Source organism: Octopus sinensis, unplaced genomic scaffold (genome assembly GCF_006345805.1).
Source record: "Octopus sinensis unplaced genomic scaffold, ASM634580v1 Contig15108, whole genome shotgun sequence".
NCBI classification, from domain to species: domain Eukaryota; kingdom Metazoa; phylum Mollusca; class Cephalopoda; order Octopoda; family Octopodidae; genus Octopus; species Octopus sinensis.
The window spans coordinates 1-22,500 of record NW_021833557.1 but is presented as its reverse complement, the minus strand read 5'-3'; the positions used below and the strand labels follow the sequence as shown (position 1 = coordinate 22,500).

General features: G+C 36.4%; 1 protein-coding gene across 2 annotated transcripts in view; it reads left to right on the top strand.

Moving 5' to 3' along the window:
• LOC115230265 (prostatic spermine-binding protein-like) overlaps positions 1-20,291 on the top strand; it is a 24,911-nt gene extending 4,620 nt beyond the window's left edge. For both annotated transcript variants that reach the window (XM_029800474.2, XM_029800473.2), the window contains exons 2-6: positions 1,575-1,802; positions 4,057-4,156; positions 5,249-5,316; positions 17,350-17,685; positions 20,005-20,291. In XM_029800474.2, the coding sequence (XP_029656334.1) occupies positions 1,587-1,802; positions 4,057-4,156; positions 5,249-5,316; positions 17,350-17,586 (621 nt within the window). In that variant the 5' untranslated portion in view covers positions 1,575-1,586 and the 3' untranslated portion in view covers positions 17,587-17,685; positions 20,005-20,291. The remainder of the gene's footprint in view (positions 1-1,574; positions 1,803-4,056; positions 4,157-5,248; positions 5,317-17,349; positions 17,686-20,004) is intronic.
• Positions 20,292-22,500: the final 2,209 nt, after the last annotated feature.

Below are 22,500 nucleotides of genomic sequence, written 5' to 3'. Positions count from 1 at the left end.
TGAGAAAATTCCATAGTTTGTAAGATATTTGTTGTTTTTTTCTTCAATTTCTGCAATTTCAACCAATCAATGACGTCTGTTGAGGTAAAAAAAAACATTCTGTGTCGTATGAATATGTCCCTCGTTTAAGAAACAGATTGGATTTATTTACATTTGTGAAGAAAAAAAGATACCCTTCCCCCACCCTAATCCTAACCCTGAAAGAGATTGAAATGCAATAGATCGATACTATTATGAAATTGTCACCCATATTTATGATCCTAGTATCGATCTATTGCATTTCAATCTGTTTTAAGGTTAGGGGTGGGGGGAAGGGTATCTTTTTTTCTTCACAAATGTAAATAAACCCAATCTGTTTCTTAAACGAGGGACATATTCATACGGCACAGAATGTTTTCACTTCAATAGACGTCATTGATTGGTCGAAATTGCAGAAATTGAAGGAAAAAAAACCAACAAATATCTTACAAACCATAGAATTTTCTCAATAAAGCCAAGAGAAAAAGATGTTTTATAAACACATTCTACCAGTATACGAAGTTTAAAAGTGTTTAGTTACCTAGAAATTATGTTAATCATCTGCCGGTCAAACAGAAACAATCCCAAAATTCTTATATATATATATATGTGTAGGCGCAGTTGTGGCTGTGTGGTAAGTAGCTTGCTAACCAACCACATGGTTCTGGGTTCAGTCCCACTGCGTGGCATCTTGGGCAAGTGACTTCTGCTATAGCCCTGGGCCGACCAAAGCCTTGTGAGTGGATTTGGTAGACGGAAACTGAAAGAAGCCTGTCGTATAGATATATATGTATATATATGTGTGTGTGTTTGTGTGTCTGTGTTTGTCCCCCTAACATTGCTTGACAACCGATGCTGGTGTGTTTATGTCCCCATAACTTAGCGGTTCGGCAGAAGAAACCGATAAAATAAGTACTGGGCTTACAAAGATAAGTCCCGGGATCGATTTGCTCGACTAAAGGCAGTGCTCCAGCATGGCCGCAGTCAAAATGACTGAAACAAGTAAAAAAAAAAAAGATATATATATTACTCTTTTACTTGTTTCAGTCATTTGACTGCGGCCATGCTGCAGCACCGCCTTTAGTCGAGCAACTCAACCCCGGGACTTATTCTTTTGCAAGCCCAGCACTTATTCTATCGGTCTCTTTTGCAGAACCGCTAAGTAACGGGGACGTAAACACACCAGCATCGGTTGTCAAGCGATGCTAAGGGGACAAACACAGACACACAAACACACACACATATATATATATACGACAGGCTTCTTTCAGTTTCCGTCTAGCAAATCCACTCACAAGGCTTTGGTCGGCCTGAGGCTATAGTAGAAGACACTTGCCCAAGATGCCACGCGGTGGGGCTGAACCCGGAATCACGTGGTTGGTAAGCAAGCTACTTACCACACAGCCACTCCTGCGCCTATATATATATATATATATATATACACACACACACATTGTTTCTCTGTAAATAACTGTTTTGATTTTTCTCTTCCTTCTTCCTCTCCCTTCTCCCCCTCTTTCTCGTCATCCATTCCTCTGTCATCACGCCGCACCCAGGTGCTTCACGTGATGACAAAGATGATCCAGAATGCCGACGAAGTGATGACGCCTGACACCAAGCAACCAGTACCCGCCGAGGCGGGGACGGTGGAAGCCACGGCCGCTGGGACAGAATTGGACACGAATCAACACACTGGCTACGACGATGATGGTGATGATTATTTTGATATTGATGATGATGATGGCGACGATACACGTAACCATGGAAGCGATTCTGAAATCGATGTAAGTTTCAAGTTTATTCATTCAAATTTTTTCCCTCTTGCGTGGCTCAGTGGTTAGGAGTGTTGGACTCGTGATAGTAAGATTGTGGTTTCAATTCCTGGACCGGGCGATGCATTATGTTCTTGAGCAAGTCGCTTCATTTCACGTTGCTCCAGTCCACTCAGCTGGCAAAAATGAGTAATCCTGCTACGAACCGGCGCCCCGTCCAGGTGGGGAATTTCTATGCTACTGAAACTGGGAATCCAGTCCTTATGAGCTTGGCATGGTTCGAGAAGGTACTTAACATCTAAATATTCTTCCTAAACTGGTAAAGCCCAACTTTTAATTTACCTCTTGTTACACACTCACCTGTACAAATGGGATCTTTTCGGTTTGAACGGCAGTTTTTTCTAGCAGTGTCATATGAAATTGTCACCCATAATTATGACCCTAGAATCGATCTATTGCATTTCAATCTATTTTAGGGTTAGGGTTAGGGGTGGAGGGAAGGGTATCTTTTTTTCTTCCGAAATGTAAATAAACCCAATCTGTTTCTTAAACGAGAGACACATTCATATGGCACAGAATGTTTTTAACCTCAATAGACGTAATTGATTGGTTGAAATTGCAGATTCTTCTGGGGTCGATAAAAAATAAGTACCACTTGAACATTGGGGTTAATATAATCGACTATCCCTCCCCCAATTTCAGGTCTTGTGCCTATAGTAGAAAGGATTATTATTATCATTATTATTATTATTATTATTCTATGTTTGACTTTTGCTTTACATTTGTACAAGTTGGCTCCAAGTCTCACCCAGAGACCTCAAGAGACAAGTTAGAAGTTCATATTGGTGTTATGCCTAGGGTGCCATATATTTGGTTTTGTACTTAGTGTTGTACTAGTGAATGTCTAAAAAAAAAACCATACGAAAATTATGTTTGTTTTAAAAGTTGAGATTACATAGAAAGTATTTTGCGTAGGATGTGGGCAGTTCCCATGAGGACTATCTCTTGAATTTCTGCCGTTTTGGGGTTTTCTGGTATCTGAGCTAGGTAGCGATCAGCCCCTTTTACTATCATTCCCAGGGCACCTATGACAACAGGTATTGTTTTAGTCTTCAGGTTCCACATTTTGCTGATTTCTATTTCAAGATTTTTATATTTGCTCAGTTTTTGGTAGGTCTTGACAGATACGTTTATATCGATTGGGACAGTCATATCAATGAGGAGGCATGTTCTTTGTCTGAAGTCTTTCAATATGATGTCTGGCCTATTCGCATCTATCTTTCTGTCAGTTTGAATTTATTAATATTATTATCATTATTATTATTATTATCATTATCATCATCATTGTTATTATTATTATTATTATTATTATTATGTGCCACACCCTGGCGGTTGAGGGAACCTGTGGAAGAAGTAGACCCAGTTAAACCTGGGACGAGGTGGTGAAGAACGACCTTCGAACTTTAGGTCTCACTGAGGAAATGACCAGAGACCAAGACCTTTGGAAGTATGCTGTGCGTGGGAAGACCCGGCAGGACAAGTGAGACCATAACCCGTGGCCTCAACATGGGACGTAGCCAGCCCACTTATGCATACCGTTCCTTCTTGTGACACAAACCCTACTTGTGAAGACCTGCTGAGGCAAGTGAAAATCAAAATCAAAATCGAAATCTTTCAACATCAATGGAAATTGTAGCCAAGATACCAGTGCCGGTGGCACGTAAGAGAACTGTCCGCACGTGGCCGTTGCCAGCACCGCCCCGACTGGCCTCCGTGCCGGTGGCACGTAAAAAGCACCATCCGATTGTGGCCGTTGCCAGCCCCGTCTGGCCTCCGTGCCGGTGGCACGTAAAAAACACCATCCGATCGTGGCCATTTGCCAGCCCCGTCTTGCCCCCGTGCTGGTGGCACGTAAAAAGCCCCCACTACACTCTCGGAGTGGTTGGCGTTAGGAAGGGCATCCAGCTATAGAAACACTACCAGATCAGACTGGTGCCTGGTGCAGCCTCCTGGCTTCCCAGACTCCAGTTGAACCGTCCAACCCATGCTAGCATGGAAAGCGGACGCTAAATGATGATGATGATGATGATTATTATTATTATTATTATTATTATTATTATTATTATTATTATTATTATCATCATCATTATCATCATTATTATCATTATCATTATTATTATAACAGAAACCATCATTATCATCACCATCATTGTTATTATTATTACTATTATCATTATTGTTGTTATTTTGGTGACCATCCATTCAGATTCTGTACAGTCGACTCTCCACTTATGAAGCCAATGTGGACAAGGAACGATTCCTGGAGTTTGAAGAAATCCTGGCAGATTGTGATGAGGTTCTTAAAGGTAACACACACACACACACACACACACACACACACACACCTACACATACACATCCATACATACATACATACATGCATAGGAGTGGCTGTGTGGTAAGTAGCTTGCTTACCAACCACATGGTTCCGGGTTCAGTTCCACCACGTGGCACCTTTTTTTCTCCCCTTTTTTCTCTCCTTTTTTCTCTCTTTTTCTCCTTTTTTCTCCTTTTTTTCTCTCTTTTTCTCTCTTTTTTCTCCTTTTTTCTCTCCTTTTTTTTTCTCCTTTTTTTTCTCCTTTTTTTTCTCCTTTTTTTCTCTTTTTTTTCCTTTTTTCCTCTCCTTTTTTCTCTCCTTTTTTTCTCCTTTTTTTCTCCTTTTTTTCTCCTTTTTTTCTCTCCTTTTTTTTCCTCCTTTTTTTTTCTCCTTTTTTTCTCCTTTTTTTTTCTCCTTTTTTTCTCTACCTTTTTTCTCTCTCCTTTTATTCTCTCCTTTTTTCTCTCCTTGTTTCTTTGTTTTTTCTGTGTCCCTTTCTGTAGAAGAGCGTAGGCTCGAAACGTAAAAGACTTTTTCTATTCCTGAGCGTTATACTAATACATCTGTTTGTTGTCTACACCACCTGCCATCGTCTTTTGTTTTTGTTCGTAAACTCTCCCTATATATATATATATATATATATGTTAGTGTGCGTGTATATATATATATATATATATATATATATTCATATGTGTACCTATATCTGTATTTATGAACATTTTTGTGTTTGTGTATGTTTACATATGTATACATACGTATATAGAGTCGCCATGATAGATCATTTTTTTCTCTCCTTGTTTTTTCTGTGTTCCTTTCTGTAGAAGAGCGTAGGCTCGAAACGTAAAAGACTTTTTCTATTCCTGAGCGTTATACTAATACATCTGTTTGTTTTCTACACCATCTGTCTTCATCTTTTGTTGTTTTTTTCGTAAACTCTCCCTATAGACATATATATATATACATATACACACACACACTTTCTCTCTCAGTTACAGATATTCATTCCATTGTACACACACACGCACACACACACACATCTTGTTATTGTTGATGTTGTTATTATTGCCATTGTGTTCTTCAGAATCGGACAAATGCCTCACTTCTTTGGATTCTATCAGGAATATCATCTCTTTGGAACAGCAAGAATCGGTAAGTCTAGAATACACACACACACACACACATATATTACAAGAATTCTTGTAATGATATACATGCATCCACATCAGTACTTGATACCAAACGTATATTCCCACTACAAACCCCACAACAATGAAAGGTAAAGTTAGTGTTAGTCTTCTATTATAATTCCATTGACATCTTGGATGTTTTATAGGAATATCAAATCTACCCCAGTATATCACTGCTACTTTATTTTATCAACCCCACAACAATGAAAGGTAAAGTTAGTGTTAGTCTTCTATTATAATTCCATTGACATCTTGGATGTTTTATAGGAATATTAAATCTACCCCAGTATTTCACTGCTACTTTATTTTATCAACCCCACAACAATGAAAGGTAAAGTTAGTGTTAGTCTTCTATTATAATTCCATTGACATGTTGGATGTTTTATAGGAATATTAAATCTACCCCAGTATATCACTGCTACTTTATTTTATCAACCCCACAACAATGAAAGGTAAAGTTAGTGTTAGTCTTCTATTATAATTCCATTGACATCTTGGATGTTTTATAGGAATATTAAATCTACCCCAGTATATCACTGCTACTTTTTTTCATCAACCCCACAACAATGAAAGGTAAAGTTAGTGTTAGTCTTCTATTATAATTCCATTGACATCTTGGATGTTTTATAGGAATATCAAATCTACCCCAGTATATCACTGCTACTTTATTTTATCAACCCCACAACAATGAAAGGTAAAGTTAGTGTTAGTCTTCTATTATAATTCCAATGACATCTCGGATGTTTTATAGGAATATTAAATCTACTCCAGTATATCACTGCTACTTTATTTTATCAACCCCACAACAATGAAAGGTAAAGTTAGTGTTAGTCTTCTATTATAATTCCATTGACATCTTGGATGTTTTATAGGAATATTAAATCTACCCCAGTATATCACTGCTACTTTATTTTATCAACCCCACAACAATGAAAGGTAAGTTAGAGTTAGTCTTCTATTATAATTCCATTGACGTCTCGGATGTTTTATAGGAATATTAAATCTACCCCAGTATATCACTGCAACTTTATTTTATCAACCCCACAACAATGAAAGGTAAAGTTAGAGTTAGTCTTCTATTATAATTCCATTGACATCTGGATGTGTTTATAGGAATATTAAATCTACCCCAGTATATCACTGCTACTTATTTTATCAACCCCACAACAATGAAAGGTAAAGTTAGTGTTAGTCTTCTATTATAATTCCATTGACATCTCGGATGTTTGATAAGAATATTAAATCTACCCCAGTATATCACTGCTACTTTATTTTATCCACCCCACAACAATGAAAGGTAAGTTAGTGTTAGTCTTCTATTATAATTCCATTGACATCTTGGATGTTTTATAGGAATATTAAATCTACCCCAGTGTATCCCTGCTACTTTATTTTATCACCCCACAACAATGAAAGGTAGAGTTAGTGTTAGTCTTCTATTATAATTCCATTGACATCTTGGATGTTTTATAGGAATATTAAATCTACCCCAGTATTTCACTGCTACTTTATTTTATCAACCCCATAACAATGAAAGGTAAAGTTAGTGTTAGTCTTCTATTATAATTCCATTGACATCTTGGATGTTTTATAGGAATATTAAATCTACCCCAGTATATCACTGCTACTTTATTTTATCAACCCCACAACAATGAAAGGTAAAGTTAGTGTTAGTCTTCTATTATAATTCCATTGACATCTCGGATGTTTTATAGGAATATTAAATCTACCCCAGTATATCACTGCTACTTTATTTTATCAACCCCACAACAATGAAAGGTAAAGTTAGTGTTAGTCTTCTATTATAATTCCAATGACATCTCGGATGTTTTATAGGAATATTAAATCTACTCCAGTATATCACTGCTACTTTATTTTATCAACCCCACAACAATGAAAGGTAAAGTTAGTGTTAGTCTTCTATTATAATTCCATTGACATCTTGGATGTTTTATAGGAATATTAAATCTACCCCAGTATATCACTGCTACTTTATTTTATCAACCCCACAACAATGAAAGGTAAAGTTAGAGTTAGTCTTCTATTATAATTCCATTGACATCTCGGATGTTTTATAGGAATATTAAATCTACCCCAGTATATCACTGCTACTTTATTTTATCCACCCCACAACAATGAAAGGTAAAGTTAGAGTTAGTCTTCTATTATAATTCCATTGACATCTCGGATGTTTTATAGGAATATTAAATCTACCCCAGTATATCACTGCTACTTTATTTTATCAACCCCACAACAATGAAAGGTAAAGTTAGTGTTAGTCTTCTATTATAATTCCATTGACATCTCGGATGTTTTATAGGAATATTAAATCTACCCCAGTATATCACTGCTACTTTATTTTATCAACCCCACAACAATGAAAGGTAAAGTTAGAGTTAGTCTTCTATTATAATTCCATTGACATCTCGGATGTTTTATAGGAATATTAAATCTACCCCAGTATATCACTGCTACTTTATTTTATCCACCCCACAACAATGAAAGGTAAAGTTAGAGTTAGTCTTCTATTATAATTCCATTGACATCTGATGTTTTATAGGAATATTAAATCTACCCCAGTATATCACTGCTACTTTATTTTATCAACCCCACAACAATGAAAGGAAAGTTAGTGTTAGTCTTCTATTATAATTCCATTGACATCTCGGATTTGTTTATAGGAATATTAAATCTACCCCAGTATATCACTGCTACTTTATTTTATCTACCCCACAACAATGAAAGGTAAAGTTAGAGTTAGTCTTCTCTATAATTCCATTGACGTCTCGGATGTTTTATAGGAATATTAAATCTACCCCAGTATATCACTGCAACTTTATTTTATCTACCCCACAACAATGAAAGGTAAAGTTAGAGTTAGTCTTCTATTATAATTCCATTGACATCTCGGATGTTTTATAGGAATATTAAATCTACCCCAGTATATCACTGCTACTTTATTTTATCAACCCCACAACAATGAAAGGTAAAGTTAGTGTAGTCTTCTATTATAATTCCATTGACATCTCGGATGTTTTATAGGAATATTAAATCTACCCCAGTATATCACTGCTACTTATTTTATCAACCCCACAACAATGAAAAGTAAAGTTAGTGTTAGTCTTCTATTATAATTCCATTGACATCTTGGATGTTTTATAGGAATATTAAATCTACCCCAGTATATCACTGCTACTTATTTTATCAACCCCACAACAATGAAAGGTAAAGTTAGTGTCAGTCTTCTATTATAATTCCATTGACATCTTGGATGTTTTATAGGAATATCAAATCTACCCCAGTATATCACTGCTACTTTATTTTATCAACCCCACAACTGAAAGGTAAAGTTAGTGTTAGTCTTCTATTATAATTCCATTGACATCTTGGATGTTTTATAGGAATATTAAATCTACCCCAGTATTTCACTGCTACTTTATTTTATCAACCCCACAACAATGAAAGGTAAAGTTTGTTAGTCTTCTATTATAATTCCATTGACATGTTGGATGTTTTATAGGAATATTAAATCTACCCCAGTATATCACTGCTACTTTATTTTATCAACCCCACAACAATGAAAAGTAAAGTTAGTGTTAGTCTTCTATTATAATTCCAATGACATCTCGGATGTTTTATAGGAATATAAATCTACTCAGTATATCACTGCTACTTTATTTTATCAACCACAACAATGAAAGGTAAAGTTAGTGTTAGTCTTCTATTATAATTCCATTGACATCTTGGATGTTTTATAGGAATATTAAATCTACCCCAGTATATCACTGCTACTTTATTTTATCAACCCCACAACAATGAAAGGTAAAGTTAGAGTTAGTCTTCTATTATAATTCCATTGACGTCTCGGATGTTTTATAGGAATATTAAATCTACCCCAGTATATCACTGCAACTTTATTTTATCTACCCCACAACAATGAAAGGTAAAGTTAGAGTTAGTCTTCTATTATAATTCCATTGACATCTCGGATGTTTTATAGGAATATTAAATCTACCCCAGTATATCACTGCTACTTTATTTTATCAACCCCACAACAATGAAAGGTAAAGTTAGTGTTAGTCTTCTATTATAATTCCATTGACATCTCGGATGTTTTATAGGAATATTAAATCTACCCCAGTATATCACTGCTACTTTATTTTATCAACCCCACAACAATGAAAAGTAAAGTTAGTGTTAGTCTTCTATTATAATTCCATTGACATCTTGGATGTTTTATAGGAATATTAAATCTACCCCAGTATATCACTGCTACTTTATTTTATCAACCCCACAACAATGAAAGGTAAAGTTAGTGTCAGTCTTCTATTATAATTCCATTGACATCTTGGATGTTTTATAGGAATATTAAATCTACCCCAGTATATCACTGCTACTTTATTTTATCTACCCCACAACAATGAAAGGTAAAGTTAGTGTTAGTCTTCTATTATAATTCCATTGACATCTCGGATGTTTTATAGGAATATTAAATCTACCCCAGTATAATCACTGCTACTTTATTTTATCAACCCCACAACAATGAAAGGTAAAGTTAGTGTTAGTCTTCTATTATAATTCCATTGACATCTTGGATGTTTTATAGGAATATTAAATCTACCCCAGTATATCACTGCTACTTATTTTATCTACCCCACAACAATGAAAGGTAAAGTTAGTGTTAGTCTTCTATTATAATTCCATTGACATCTCGGATGTTTTATAGGAATATTAAATCTACCCCAGTATATCACTGCTACTTTATTTTATCAACCCCACAACAATGAAAGGTAAAGTTAGTGTTAGTCTTCTATTATAATTCCATTGACATCTCAGATGTTTTATAGGAATATTAAATCTACCCCAGTATATCACGGCTACTTTTTTTATCCACCCCACAACAATGAAAGGTAAAGTTAGTGTTAGTCTTCTATATAATTCCATTGACATTGGATGTTTTATAGGAATATTAAATCTACCCCAGTATATCACTGCTACTTTATTTTATCAACCCCACAACAATGAAAGGTAAAGTTAGTGTTAGTCTTCTATTATAATTCCATTGACATCTCGGATGTTTTATAGGAATATTAAATCTACCCCAGTATATCACTGCTACTTTACTTTATCAACCCCACAACAATGAAAGGTAAAGTAGTGTTAGTCTTCTATTATAATTCCATTGACATCTTGGATGTTTTATAGGAATATTAAATCTACCCCAGTATATCACGGCTACTTTATTTTATCCACCCCACAACAATGAAAGGTAAAGTTAGTGTTAGTCTTCTATTATAATTCCATTGACATATTTGATGTTTTATAGGAATATTAAATCTACCCCAGTAATCACTGCTACTTTATTTTATCAACCCCCACACAATAAAAGGTAAAGTTAGTGTTAGTCTTCTATTATAATTCCATTGACATCTTGGATGTTTTATAGGAAATTAAATCTACCCCAGTATATCACTGCTACTTTATTTTATCAACCCACAACAATAAAAGGTAAAGTTAGTGTTAGTCTTCTATTATAATTACATTGAAATCTTGGATGTTTTATAGGAATATTAAATCTACCCCAGTATATCACTGCTACTTTATTTTATCAACCCCACAACAATGAAAAGTAAAGTTAGTGTTAGTCTTCTATATAATTCCATTGACATCTTGGATGTTTATAGGAATATTAAATCTACCCCAGTATATCACTGCTACTTTATTTTATCAACCCCACAACAATGAAAAGTAAAGTTAGTGTTAGTCTTCTATTATAATTCCATTGACATCTTGGATGTTTATAGGAATATTAAATCTACCCCAGTATATCACTGTTACTTTATTTATCAACCCACAACAATGAAAGGTAAAGTTAGTGTTAGTCTTCTATTATAATTCCATTGACATGTTGGATGTTTTATAGGAATATTAAATCTACCCCAGTATATCACTGTTACTTTATTTTATCAACCCCACAACAATGAAAGGTAAAGTTAGTGTTAGTCTTCTATTATAATTCCATTGACATGTTGGATGTTTTATAGGAATATTAAATCTACCCCAGTATATCACTGTTACTTTATTTTATCAACCCCACAACAATGAAAGGTAAAGTTAGTGTTAGTCTTCTATTATAATTCCATTGACATCTCGGATGTTTTACAGGAATATTAAATCTACCCCAGTATATCACTGCTACTTTATTTTATCAACCCCACAACAAGTAAAGGTAAAGTTAGTGTTAGTCTTCTATTATAATTCCATTGATATCTCAGATGTTTGATAAGAATATTAAAATCCCCAGTATATCACTGCTACTTTATTTTATCAACCCCACAACAATGAAAGGTAAAGTTAGTGTTAGTCTTCTATTATAATTCCATTGACATCTTGGATGTTTTATAGGAATATTATATCTACCCCAGTATATCACTGCTACTTATTTCCAACCCCACAACAATGAAAGGTAAAGTTAGTGTTATCTTCTATTATAATTCCATTGACATCTTGGATGTTTTATAGAATATTAAATCTACATCAGTATATCACTGCTACTTTATTTTATCAACCCCACAACAATGAAAGGTTAAGTTAGTGTTAGTCTTCTATTATAATTCCATTGACATCTTGGATGTTTTATAGGAATATTAAATCTACCCCAGTATATCACTGCTACTTTATTTTATCAACCCAATAACAATGAAAGGTAAAGTTAGTGTTAGTCTTCTATTATAATTCCATTGACATCTTGGATGTTTTATAGGAATATTAAATCTACCCCAGTGTATCCCTGCTACTTTTTTTTATAAACCCCACAACAATGAAAGGTAAAATTAGTGTTAGTCTTCTATTATAATTCCATTGACATCTTGGATGTTTTATAGGAATATTAAATCTACCCCAGTGTATCCCTGCTACTTTATTTTATCAACCCCACAACAATGAATGAAAGGTAAGTTAGTGTTAGTCTTCTATTATAATTCCATTGACATCTGGATGTTTTATAGGAATATTAAATCTACCCCAGTATATCACTGCTACTTTATTTTATCAACCCCACAACAATGAAAGGTAAGTTAGTGTTAGTCTTCTATTATAATTCCATTGACATCTCAGATGTTTTATAGGAATATTAAATCTACCCCAGTATATCACTGCTACTTTATTTTATCAACCCCACAACAATGAAGGTAAAGTTAGTGTTGTCTTCTATTATAATTCCATTGACATCTTGGATGTTTTATAGGAATATTAAATCTACCCCAGTATATCACTGCTACTTTATTTTATCAACCCCACAACAATGAAAGGTAAAGTTAGTTGTTCTTCTATTATAATTCCATTGACATCTTGGATGTTTTATAGGAATATTAAATCTACCCCAGTATATCACTGCTACTTTATTTTATCAACCCCACAACAATGAAAGGTAAAGTTAGTGTTAGTCTTCTATTATAATTCCATTGACATCTCGGATGTTTTATAGGAATATTAAATCTACCCCAGTATCACTGCTACTTTATTTTATCAACCCCACACAATGAAAGGTAAAGTTAGTGTTAGTCTTCTATTATAATTCCATTGACATCTTGGATGTTTTATAGGAATATAAATCTACCCCAGTATATCACTGCTACTTTATTTTATCCACCCCACAACAATGAAGGTAAGTTAGTGTTAGTCTTCTATTATAATTCCATTGACATCTTGGATGTTTTATAGGAATATTAAATCTACCCCCGTATATCACGGCTACTTTATTTTATCCACCCCACAACAATGAAAGGTAAAGTTAGTGTTAGTCTTCTATTATAATTCCATTGACATCTTGGATGTTTTATAGGAATATTAATACCCCAGTAGTATATCACGGCTACTTTATTTTATCCACCCCACAACAATGAAAGGTAAAGTTAGTGTTAGTCTTCTATTATAATTCCATTGACATATTTGATGTTTTATAGGAATATTAAATCTACCCCAGTATATCACTGCTACTTTATTTTATCAACCCCACAACAATAAAAGGTAAAGTTAGTGTTAGTCTTTTATTATAATTCCATTGACATCTTGGATGTTTTATAGGAATATTAAATCTACCCCAGTATATCACTGCTACTTTATTTTATCAACCCCACAACAATAAAAGGTAAAGTTAGTGTTAGTCTTCTATTATAATTACATTGAAATCTTGGATGTTTTATAGGAATATTAAATCTACCCCAGTATATCACTGCTACTTTATTTTATCAACCCCACAACAATGAAAAGTAAAGTTAGTGTTAGTCTTCTATTATAATTCCATTGACATCTTGGATGTTTTATAGGAATATTAAATCTACCCCAGTATATCACTGCTACTTTATTTTATCAACCCCACAACAATGAAAAGTAAAGTTAGTGTTAGTCTTCTATTATAATTCCATTGACATCTTGGATGTTTTATAGGAATATTAAATCTACCCCAGTATATCACTGTTACTTTATTTTATCAACCCCACAACAATGAAAGGTAAAGTTAGTGTTAGTCTTCTATTATAATTCCATTGACATGTTGGATGTTTTATAGGAATAAATCTACCCCAGTATATCACTTACTTTATTTTATCAACCCCACAACAATGAAAGGTAAAGTTAGTGTTAGTCTCTATTATAATTCCATTGACATGTTGGATGTTTTATAGGAATATTAAATCTACCCCAGTATATCACTGTACTTTATTTTATCAACCCCACAACAATGAAAGGTAAAGTTAGTGTTAGTCTTCTATTATAATTCCATTGACATCTCGGATGTTTTACAGGAATATTAAATCTACCCCAGTATATCACTGCTACTTTATTTTATCAACCCCACAACAATTAAAGGTAAAGTTAGTGTTAGTCTTCTATTATAATTCCATTCATATCTCAGATGTTTGATAAGAATATTAAATCTACCCCAGTATATCACTGCTACTTTATTTTATCAACCCCACAACAATGAAAGGTAAAGTTAGTGTTAGTCTTCTATTATAATTCCATTGACATCTTGGATGTTTTATAGGAATATTATATCTACCCCAGTATATCACTGCTACTTTATTTTATCAACCCCACAACAATGAAAGGTAAAGTTAGTGTTAATCTTCTATTATAATTCCATTGACATCTTGGATGTTTTATAGGAATATTAAATCTACATCAGTATATCACTGCTACTTTATTTTATCAACCCCACAACAATGAAAGGTTAAGTTAGTGTTAGTCTTCTATTATAATTCCATTGACATCTTGGATGTTTTATAGGAATATTAAATCTACCCCAGTATATCACTGCTACTTTATTTTATCAACCCAATAACAATGAAAGGTAAAGTTAGTGTTAGTCTTCTATTATAATTCCATTGACATCTTGGATGTTTTATAGGAATATTAAATCTACCCCAGTGTATCCCTGCTACTTTATTTTATAAACCCCACAACAATGAAAGGTAAAATTAGTGTTAGTCTTCTATTATAATTCCATTGACATCTTGGATGTTTTATAGGAATATTAAATCTACCCCAGTGTATCCCTGCTACTTTATTTTATCAACCCCACAACAATGAAAGGTAAAGTTACTGTTAGTCTTCTATTATAATTCCATTGACATCTTGGATGTTTTATAGGAATATTAAATCTACCCCAGTATATCACTGCTACTTTATTTTATCAACCCCACAACAATGAAAGGTAAAGTTAGTGTTAGTCTTCTATTATAATTCCATTGACATCTCAGATGTTTTATAGGAATATTAAATCTACCCCAGTATATCACTGCTACTTTATTTTATCAACCCCACAACAATGAAAGGTAAAGTTAGTGTTAGTCTTCTATTATAATTCCATTGACATCTTGGATGTTTTATAGGAATATTAAATCTACCCCAGTATATCACTGCTACTTTATTTTATCAACCCCACAACAATGAAAGGTAAAGTTAGTGTTAGTCTTCTATTATAATTCCATTGACATCTTGGATGTTTTATAGGAATATTAAATCTACCCCAGTATATCACTGCTACTTTATTTTATCAACCCCACAACCATGAAAGGTAAAGTTAGTGTTAGTCTTCTATTATAATTCCATTGACATCTTGGATGTTTTATAGGAATATTAAATCTACCCCAGTATATCACTGCTACTTTATTTTATCAACCCCACAACAAGAAAGGTAAAGTTAGGTTAGTCTTCTATTAAATTCCATTGACATCTTTGATGTTTTATAGGAATATTAAATCTACCCCAGTATATCACTGCTACTTTATTTTATCAACCCCACAACAATGAAAGGTAAAGTTAGTGTTAGTCTTCTATTATAATTCCATTGACATCTCAGATGTTTTATACGAATATTAAATCTACCCCAGTATATCACTGCTACTTTATTTTATCCACCCCACAACAATGAAAGGTAAAGTTAGTGTTAGTCTTCTATTATAATTCCATTGACATCTCAGATGTTTTATACGAATATTAAATCTGCTACTTTATTTTATCCACCCCACAACAATGAAAGGTAAAGTTAGTGTTAGTCTTCTATTATAATTCCATTGACATCTTGGATGTTTTATAGGAATATTAAATCTACCCCAGTATATCACTGCTACTTTATTTTATTAACCCCACAATAATGAAAGGTAAAGTTAGTGTTAGTCTTCTATTATAATTCCATTGACATTTCAGATGTTTTATACGAATATTAAATCTGCTACTTTATTTTATCAACCTGTAGTAGTCTGTAGCTAAATAGTTGAATGATCTATCTTGCAAGAGTAACCTCCCTTCACGAAGTTTCTTGCAGCATCTGTGTCATAAGATGTGATTCTTAATTATTCAAGTATCTTAGCGTTTCTCTTGGAAGTTTCTAGAATATCTAGCATTCCATTCATAAAAACAGCTTGCTAACCCTGCTCTTTGCTTCTTAGTCAATTAGCCTTAGAGCCATTCACGTCATTGCTATGTCTGTCTTTTTCTCTACGCCACATGGCTGAAAACCACCACTTGGCTATTATTTCTATATTTCCTACCTCTGAACTTTCTTGTATAGATTATTTCATTCAACTAGATTCTACATTTCGATTATGTTTCATCATCGACAAATAAATTAAAAATACTTTTGTCGGTGACATGTAAAGGCACCAACTGATCGTGGCCATTTGCCAGCCCCCTCTGGCCCCTGTGCTGGTGGCATGTAAAAAGCACCCACTACACTCACAGAGTGGTTGGCGTTAGGAAGGGCATCCAGCTGTAGAAACATTGCCAGATAAGACTGGAGCCTGGTGGAGCCTCCTGGCTTCCCAGACCTCGGTCGAACCGTCCAACCCATGCTAGCATGGAAAACGGACGTTAAACGATGACGATGATGATGATGATGATTTTATGTAGTATATACTCTTTAACTCTTTTACTTGTTTCAGTCATTTGACTGCGGCCATGCTGGAGCACCGCCTTTAGTCGAGCAAATCGACCCCAGGACTTATTCTTTGTAAGCCCAGTACTTATTCTATCGGTCTCTTTTGCCGAACCACTAAGTGACGGGGACGTAAACACACCAGCATTGGTTGTCAAGCAATGCTAGGGGGCAAACACAGACACACAAACATATACACACACATATATATATATATACATACACATATACGACAGGCTTCTTTCAGTTTCCGTCTACCAAATCCACTCACAAGGCTTTGGTCGGCCCGAGGCTATAGTAGAAGACACTTGCCCAAGGTGCCACACAGTGGAACTGAACCCGGAACCATGTGGTTGCTAAGCAAGCTACTTACCACACAGCCACTCCTCTGCCTGTATATATAAGTCTTGAATTTATTCTTCATCTCTTTATGAACCCTTGTAAATAACATACACGCAGCCACAGCAACACCTTGTACTGACTATATATACCCACTACAGTCTCATATAAGATTTTGGTGTAGAATGCATTTGTGTTTATATTCATATTTCTATCCAGGATAATGAGGATGGTGACAACGATGAAGATGACAATGAGAATGATGACGATAATGAAGATAATGATGTGATGAAGATGATAATGGTGATGAAGCCATCCCCCGCAATCCAAACGATGACAATCACCACGGAAACGACGCTAATAATGATAACAATGACAACGAAGACGATGATGATAATGATGGTGATGACAAAAAGGATGTCTATGCGGATGTTTCAAATGATGGAGAAACTGTGATGAACCTGAGTGATGACACCGAGGACGCAATGACAGAAAGTACTACAGTTGAAGATCTTGCTCAAGACCCCAGTGCCACCACAGTACAGACGGATATGGGTATGTACCCGACTTTCTCTTTCACTCTTTACTCTTTTACTTGTTTCAGTCATTTGACTGTGGCCATGCTGGAGCACTGCCTTTAGTCGATCAAATCGACCCCAGGACTTATTCTTTGAAAGCCTACTACTTATTTTATCGGTTCTCTTTTTTGCTGAACCGCTAAGTTACGGGGACGTAAACACACCAGCATCCGTTGTCAAGCAATGCTAGGGGGACAAACACAGACACACAAACACACATACATACATATATACATATATACGACAGGCTTCTTTCAGTTTCCATCTACCAAATCCACTCACAAGGCATTGGTCGGCCCGGGGCTATAGCAGAAGACACTTGCCCAAGATGCCACGCAGTGGGACTGAACCCGGAACCATGTGGTTGGTTAGCAAGCTACTTACCACACAGCCACTCCTGCGCCTGTTTTCTTTTTCTTCATACTTTTGTTGTTTTTCAGATTTCTGTTTGTTTCAATATAAGACATCATTGAAGGTGTGGTTATGTGGTAAGTAGCTTGCTTCCCAACCACATGGTCCCAGGTTCAATCCCACTGTGTGGTACCTTGGCTAAGTGTCTTTTACAATAGCCTAGGGCTGACCAAAGCCTTTTAGGTGGATCTGGTAGACAGAAACTGAAAGAAGCCCATCATATATATATATATATATAGTTGTAGGCGTGGCTGTGTGGTAAGTAGTTTGCTTACCAACCACATGGTTCTGGGTTCAGTCTCACAGCGTGGCACCTTGGGCAAGTGTCTTCTACTATTGCCTCGGGCTGACCAAAGCCTTGTGAGTGGATTTGGTAGATGGAAACTGGAAGAATCCCTTTGTATATATTTATGTGTGTGTGTGTGTGTGTTCCACAACGGTTCAGGTGTGGTAGTTTCAGGTTCTCTCAACTGCCACACGCACTTTTTCACACAGCTATCCTCATCCATTCTCGCCACATGACCATACCAGTGCAGTTGTCTCTCTTGCACACCACATCTGATGCTTCTTAGGTCCAACTTTTCTCTCAAGGTACTTAAACTCTGTCGAGTATGAACACTGACATTACACATCCATCAGATCATACTGGCTTCATTCCTTGCGAGCTTACACATGTCCTCAGCAGTCACGGCCCATGTTTCACTGCCATGTAGCATGGCTGTTCGTTCACATGCATCATACAGTCTGCCTTTTACTCTGAGCGAGAGGCCCTTTGTCACCAGCAGAGGTAAGAGCTCTCTGAACTTTGCCCAAGCTATTCTTATTCTAGCTGTTACACTTTCAGTGCATCCACCCCTGCTACTGACTTGGTCACCTAGGTAACGGAAGCTATCAACTACTTCTAGTTTTTCTCCTTGGAATGTTGCGGAAGATGGTCTCAGAGCATTTTCAGTGTTTATTGCTCCTGAGCATCTGCCACATACAAAAATTATCTTCCAGTTAGCCTTCCTTTGACATTGCTGCACCTCTTATGTGTCCATAGCTTACACTTGGTGCATCTTATAGAGTTTCTACCTATGCCTTTTCTACAGTTCAAGCAGGGCCATCTACCCGAAGGCGTTTGTGGTTTACCTGCCTTCCTGCTTATTAGGACTTTGGTTTTAGCTAGGTTGATTCTAAGCCCCTTCGATTCTAATCCTTGCTTCCACACCTGAAACTTCTCCTCCAGTTCTGATAGTGATTCAGCAATTAGAGCAAGGTTGTCAGCATATAGGAGCTCCCAGGGGCCTCCTGTCTTGAATTCCTCTGTTATTGCCTGGAGGACTATGATAAATAGGAGGGGGCTGAGGAATGAACCTTGGTGGACCCCTACTTCTACCCAAATTCTTCACTGTACTCGTTGCCAACCCTCACCTTACTGACAGCGTCTCTGTACATGGCCCGCACAGCTCTCACTAACCATTCATCTATTCCTAGTTTCCTCATTGACCACCAGATAAGGGATCGGGGGACCCTGTCATGGTCTTTTGTGTGTATTTATAACACTACTAACACTGCCGCCACCACCACCACCGCCACTGCCACCGCCACTACCACCACCACCACCACCACTGCCACCACCACCGCCACCACTGCCCCCACGACCGCCACCACCACCACAACCACCACAACCACCACCGCCCCCACGACCGCCACTGCCACCACAGCCATCACCACCACCATCACCATCACCATCACCACCACTGGCACCACCGCCACCGACACCACCATCACCACCACCACCACCGCCCTCACCCCTGCTGCTGCTACTACTACTACTGCTACAACCACCATCACCATCACCACAACTACATTTAATGTGTTTTCGTTGTTTCATCTTTCGTAGATGACCAACTCCAAAATATTGATGAAGAAATGACGACATCGTTGAAGAAGAAGGAGAAGAACAACAAGAAGAAGAAGAGACTGAAACTGGGTGCCATCCTTAAACAACAGATGCTGGAGACAAGCGGTTACTATGACGACCTGATCAGCCGACAGACGAAAGCGACGGAGGAGTCAAAGAAGATCCTGGGAGAAGGCGTCAGTGGGAGCGTTTATGATGTGGAGGAGAAGGCTTGGGCTGAGAAAGTTGCGGCGTTTCAACGAGAAAAAGGCATTTGTGAACAGGAGAAACAGGTGAGAGACATTGTCTTTTTTTGACTGCGGCCATGCTGGGGCACCACCACCTCGAAGGGTTTTGAAGTTCAAACTGCATGTGCAGTTTTCTCGTGTACGCATACTATCGATCGCAACAGCTGACGTACTTGTGTGTAGAAATGCACGTTCCCACAGCTTTATCGATCGCATTCTCACCTGGAATCGATTTTTGTAATTTTTTCAAGTGTGTATTTATAGGCACAGGAGTGGCTGTGTGGTAAGTAGCTTGCTTACCAACCACATGGTTCCGGGTTCAGTCCCACTGCGTGGCACCTTGGGCAAGTGACTTCTGCTATAGCCCCGGGCCGACCAAAGCCTTGTGAGTGGATTTGGTAGACGGAAACTGAAAGAAGCCTGTCGTATATATTATAGGTGTAGGAGTGGCTGTGTGGTAAGTAGCTTGCTTACCAACCACATGGTCCCGGTTTCAGTCCCACTGCATGGCACCTTGGGCATGTGTGTTCTAATATAGTCTCGGGTTGCTCAAAACCTTGTGAGTGGATTTGGAAGAAAGAATCTCCCGGTGAGGGGATTTGGTAGACGGAAACTGAAAGAAGCCCATCGTATATATGTGTGTGTGTGTGTATGTTTGTGTGTCTGCATTTGTCTCCCCAACATCACTTGACAACCGATGTGGGAGTGTTTGTGTCCCCATAACTTAGCAGTTTGGCAAAATAGATCGATAGGATAAGTACTAGGCTTACAAAGAATAAGTCCTGGGGTCGATTTGTTCGATTAAAGGCAGTGCTCCAGCATGGCCACAGCCAAATGACTGAAACAAATGGAAAAAAAAAGAATACATAATATGTATGTATGTGTGTATATATATATATATATATATATATATATATATATATAGGTGCAGGAGTGGCTGTGTGGTAAGTAGCTTGCTAACCAACCACATGGTTCCGGGTTCAGTCCCACTGCGTGGCACCTTGGGCAAGTGTCTTCTGCTATAGCCCCCGGGCTGACCAATGCCTTATGAGTGGATTTGGTAGACGGAAACTGAAAGAAGCCTGTTGTATATATGTATATATATATATATATATATATATATATATGTGTGGTTTGTGTGTCTGTGTTTGTCCCCTAGCATTGCTTGACAACCGATGTGGTGTTGTTTACGTCCCCGTCACTTAGCGGTTCGGCAAAAGGGAACGATAGAAGAATAAGTATGGGCTTACAAAGAATAAGTCCCGGGGTCGATTTGCTCGACTAAAGGCGGTGCTCCAGCATGGCCGCAGTCAAATGACTGAACAAGTAAAAGAGATATATATATATATATATATATATATATATATATATATATATATATATATATATATATATACATAAATACATATATATATATATATTGTGAAGTATATATATATTATATACTTAAATGTGGCAACCCTTAAGGGTGGATGCTACTGTAGCTTGTAGCCCCAGGAGGACACTTTCTCCAGCTGGCTTTTGACACACTTTCTGTGCCCTATCAGTATTTGCTAATTGTTTTCAAATTTGGTATATGGATTAAGTCTTGTGTACTAATTATGAAAATGAAATTCATTTCCCCCATAAAGTCGTAATTAAAATGTTATTAGCCTTTAAAATTTGCATAATTTGGATATTTTAGCCAATCAGAAGCGAGTATTTTACACATCACCGTGAAGTTCTGTTAGCATAGAAAGCAAAGCACCACCACAAATTCCATAGCTGATTGTGAACAACTCCGTTTCCATAGTAACCAGAGATGCTGCGCATGCGCACAAGGAGTGTAGCCACCACATGTTTTATAATTGTTTGGGATATTTTCCGTTTGACCGGCAGTTTTTTAAAATATTTTCCACATAACTAAACACTTTTAAACTTCGTATACTGGTAGAATGTGTTTATGAAACATCTTTTTCTCTTGGCTTTATTGAGAAAATTCTACAGTTTGTAAGATATTTGTCGTTTTTTTTTACTTCAATTTCGGCAATTTCAACCAATCAATGACGTCTATTGAGGTAAAAAAAAACATTCTGTGCCATATGAATATGTCCCTCGTTTAAGAAACAGATTGGGTTTATTTACATTTGCAAAGAAAAAAAGATACCCTTCCCCCACCCCTAACCTATACCTAACCCTAAAACAGATTGAAATGCAATAGATCGATACTAGGGTTATATTATGGGTGACAATATCATTGACACTGCTT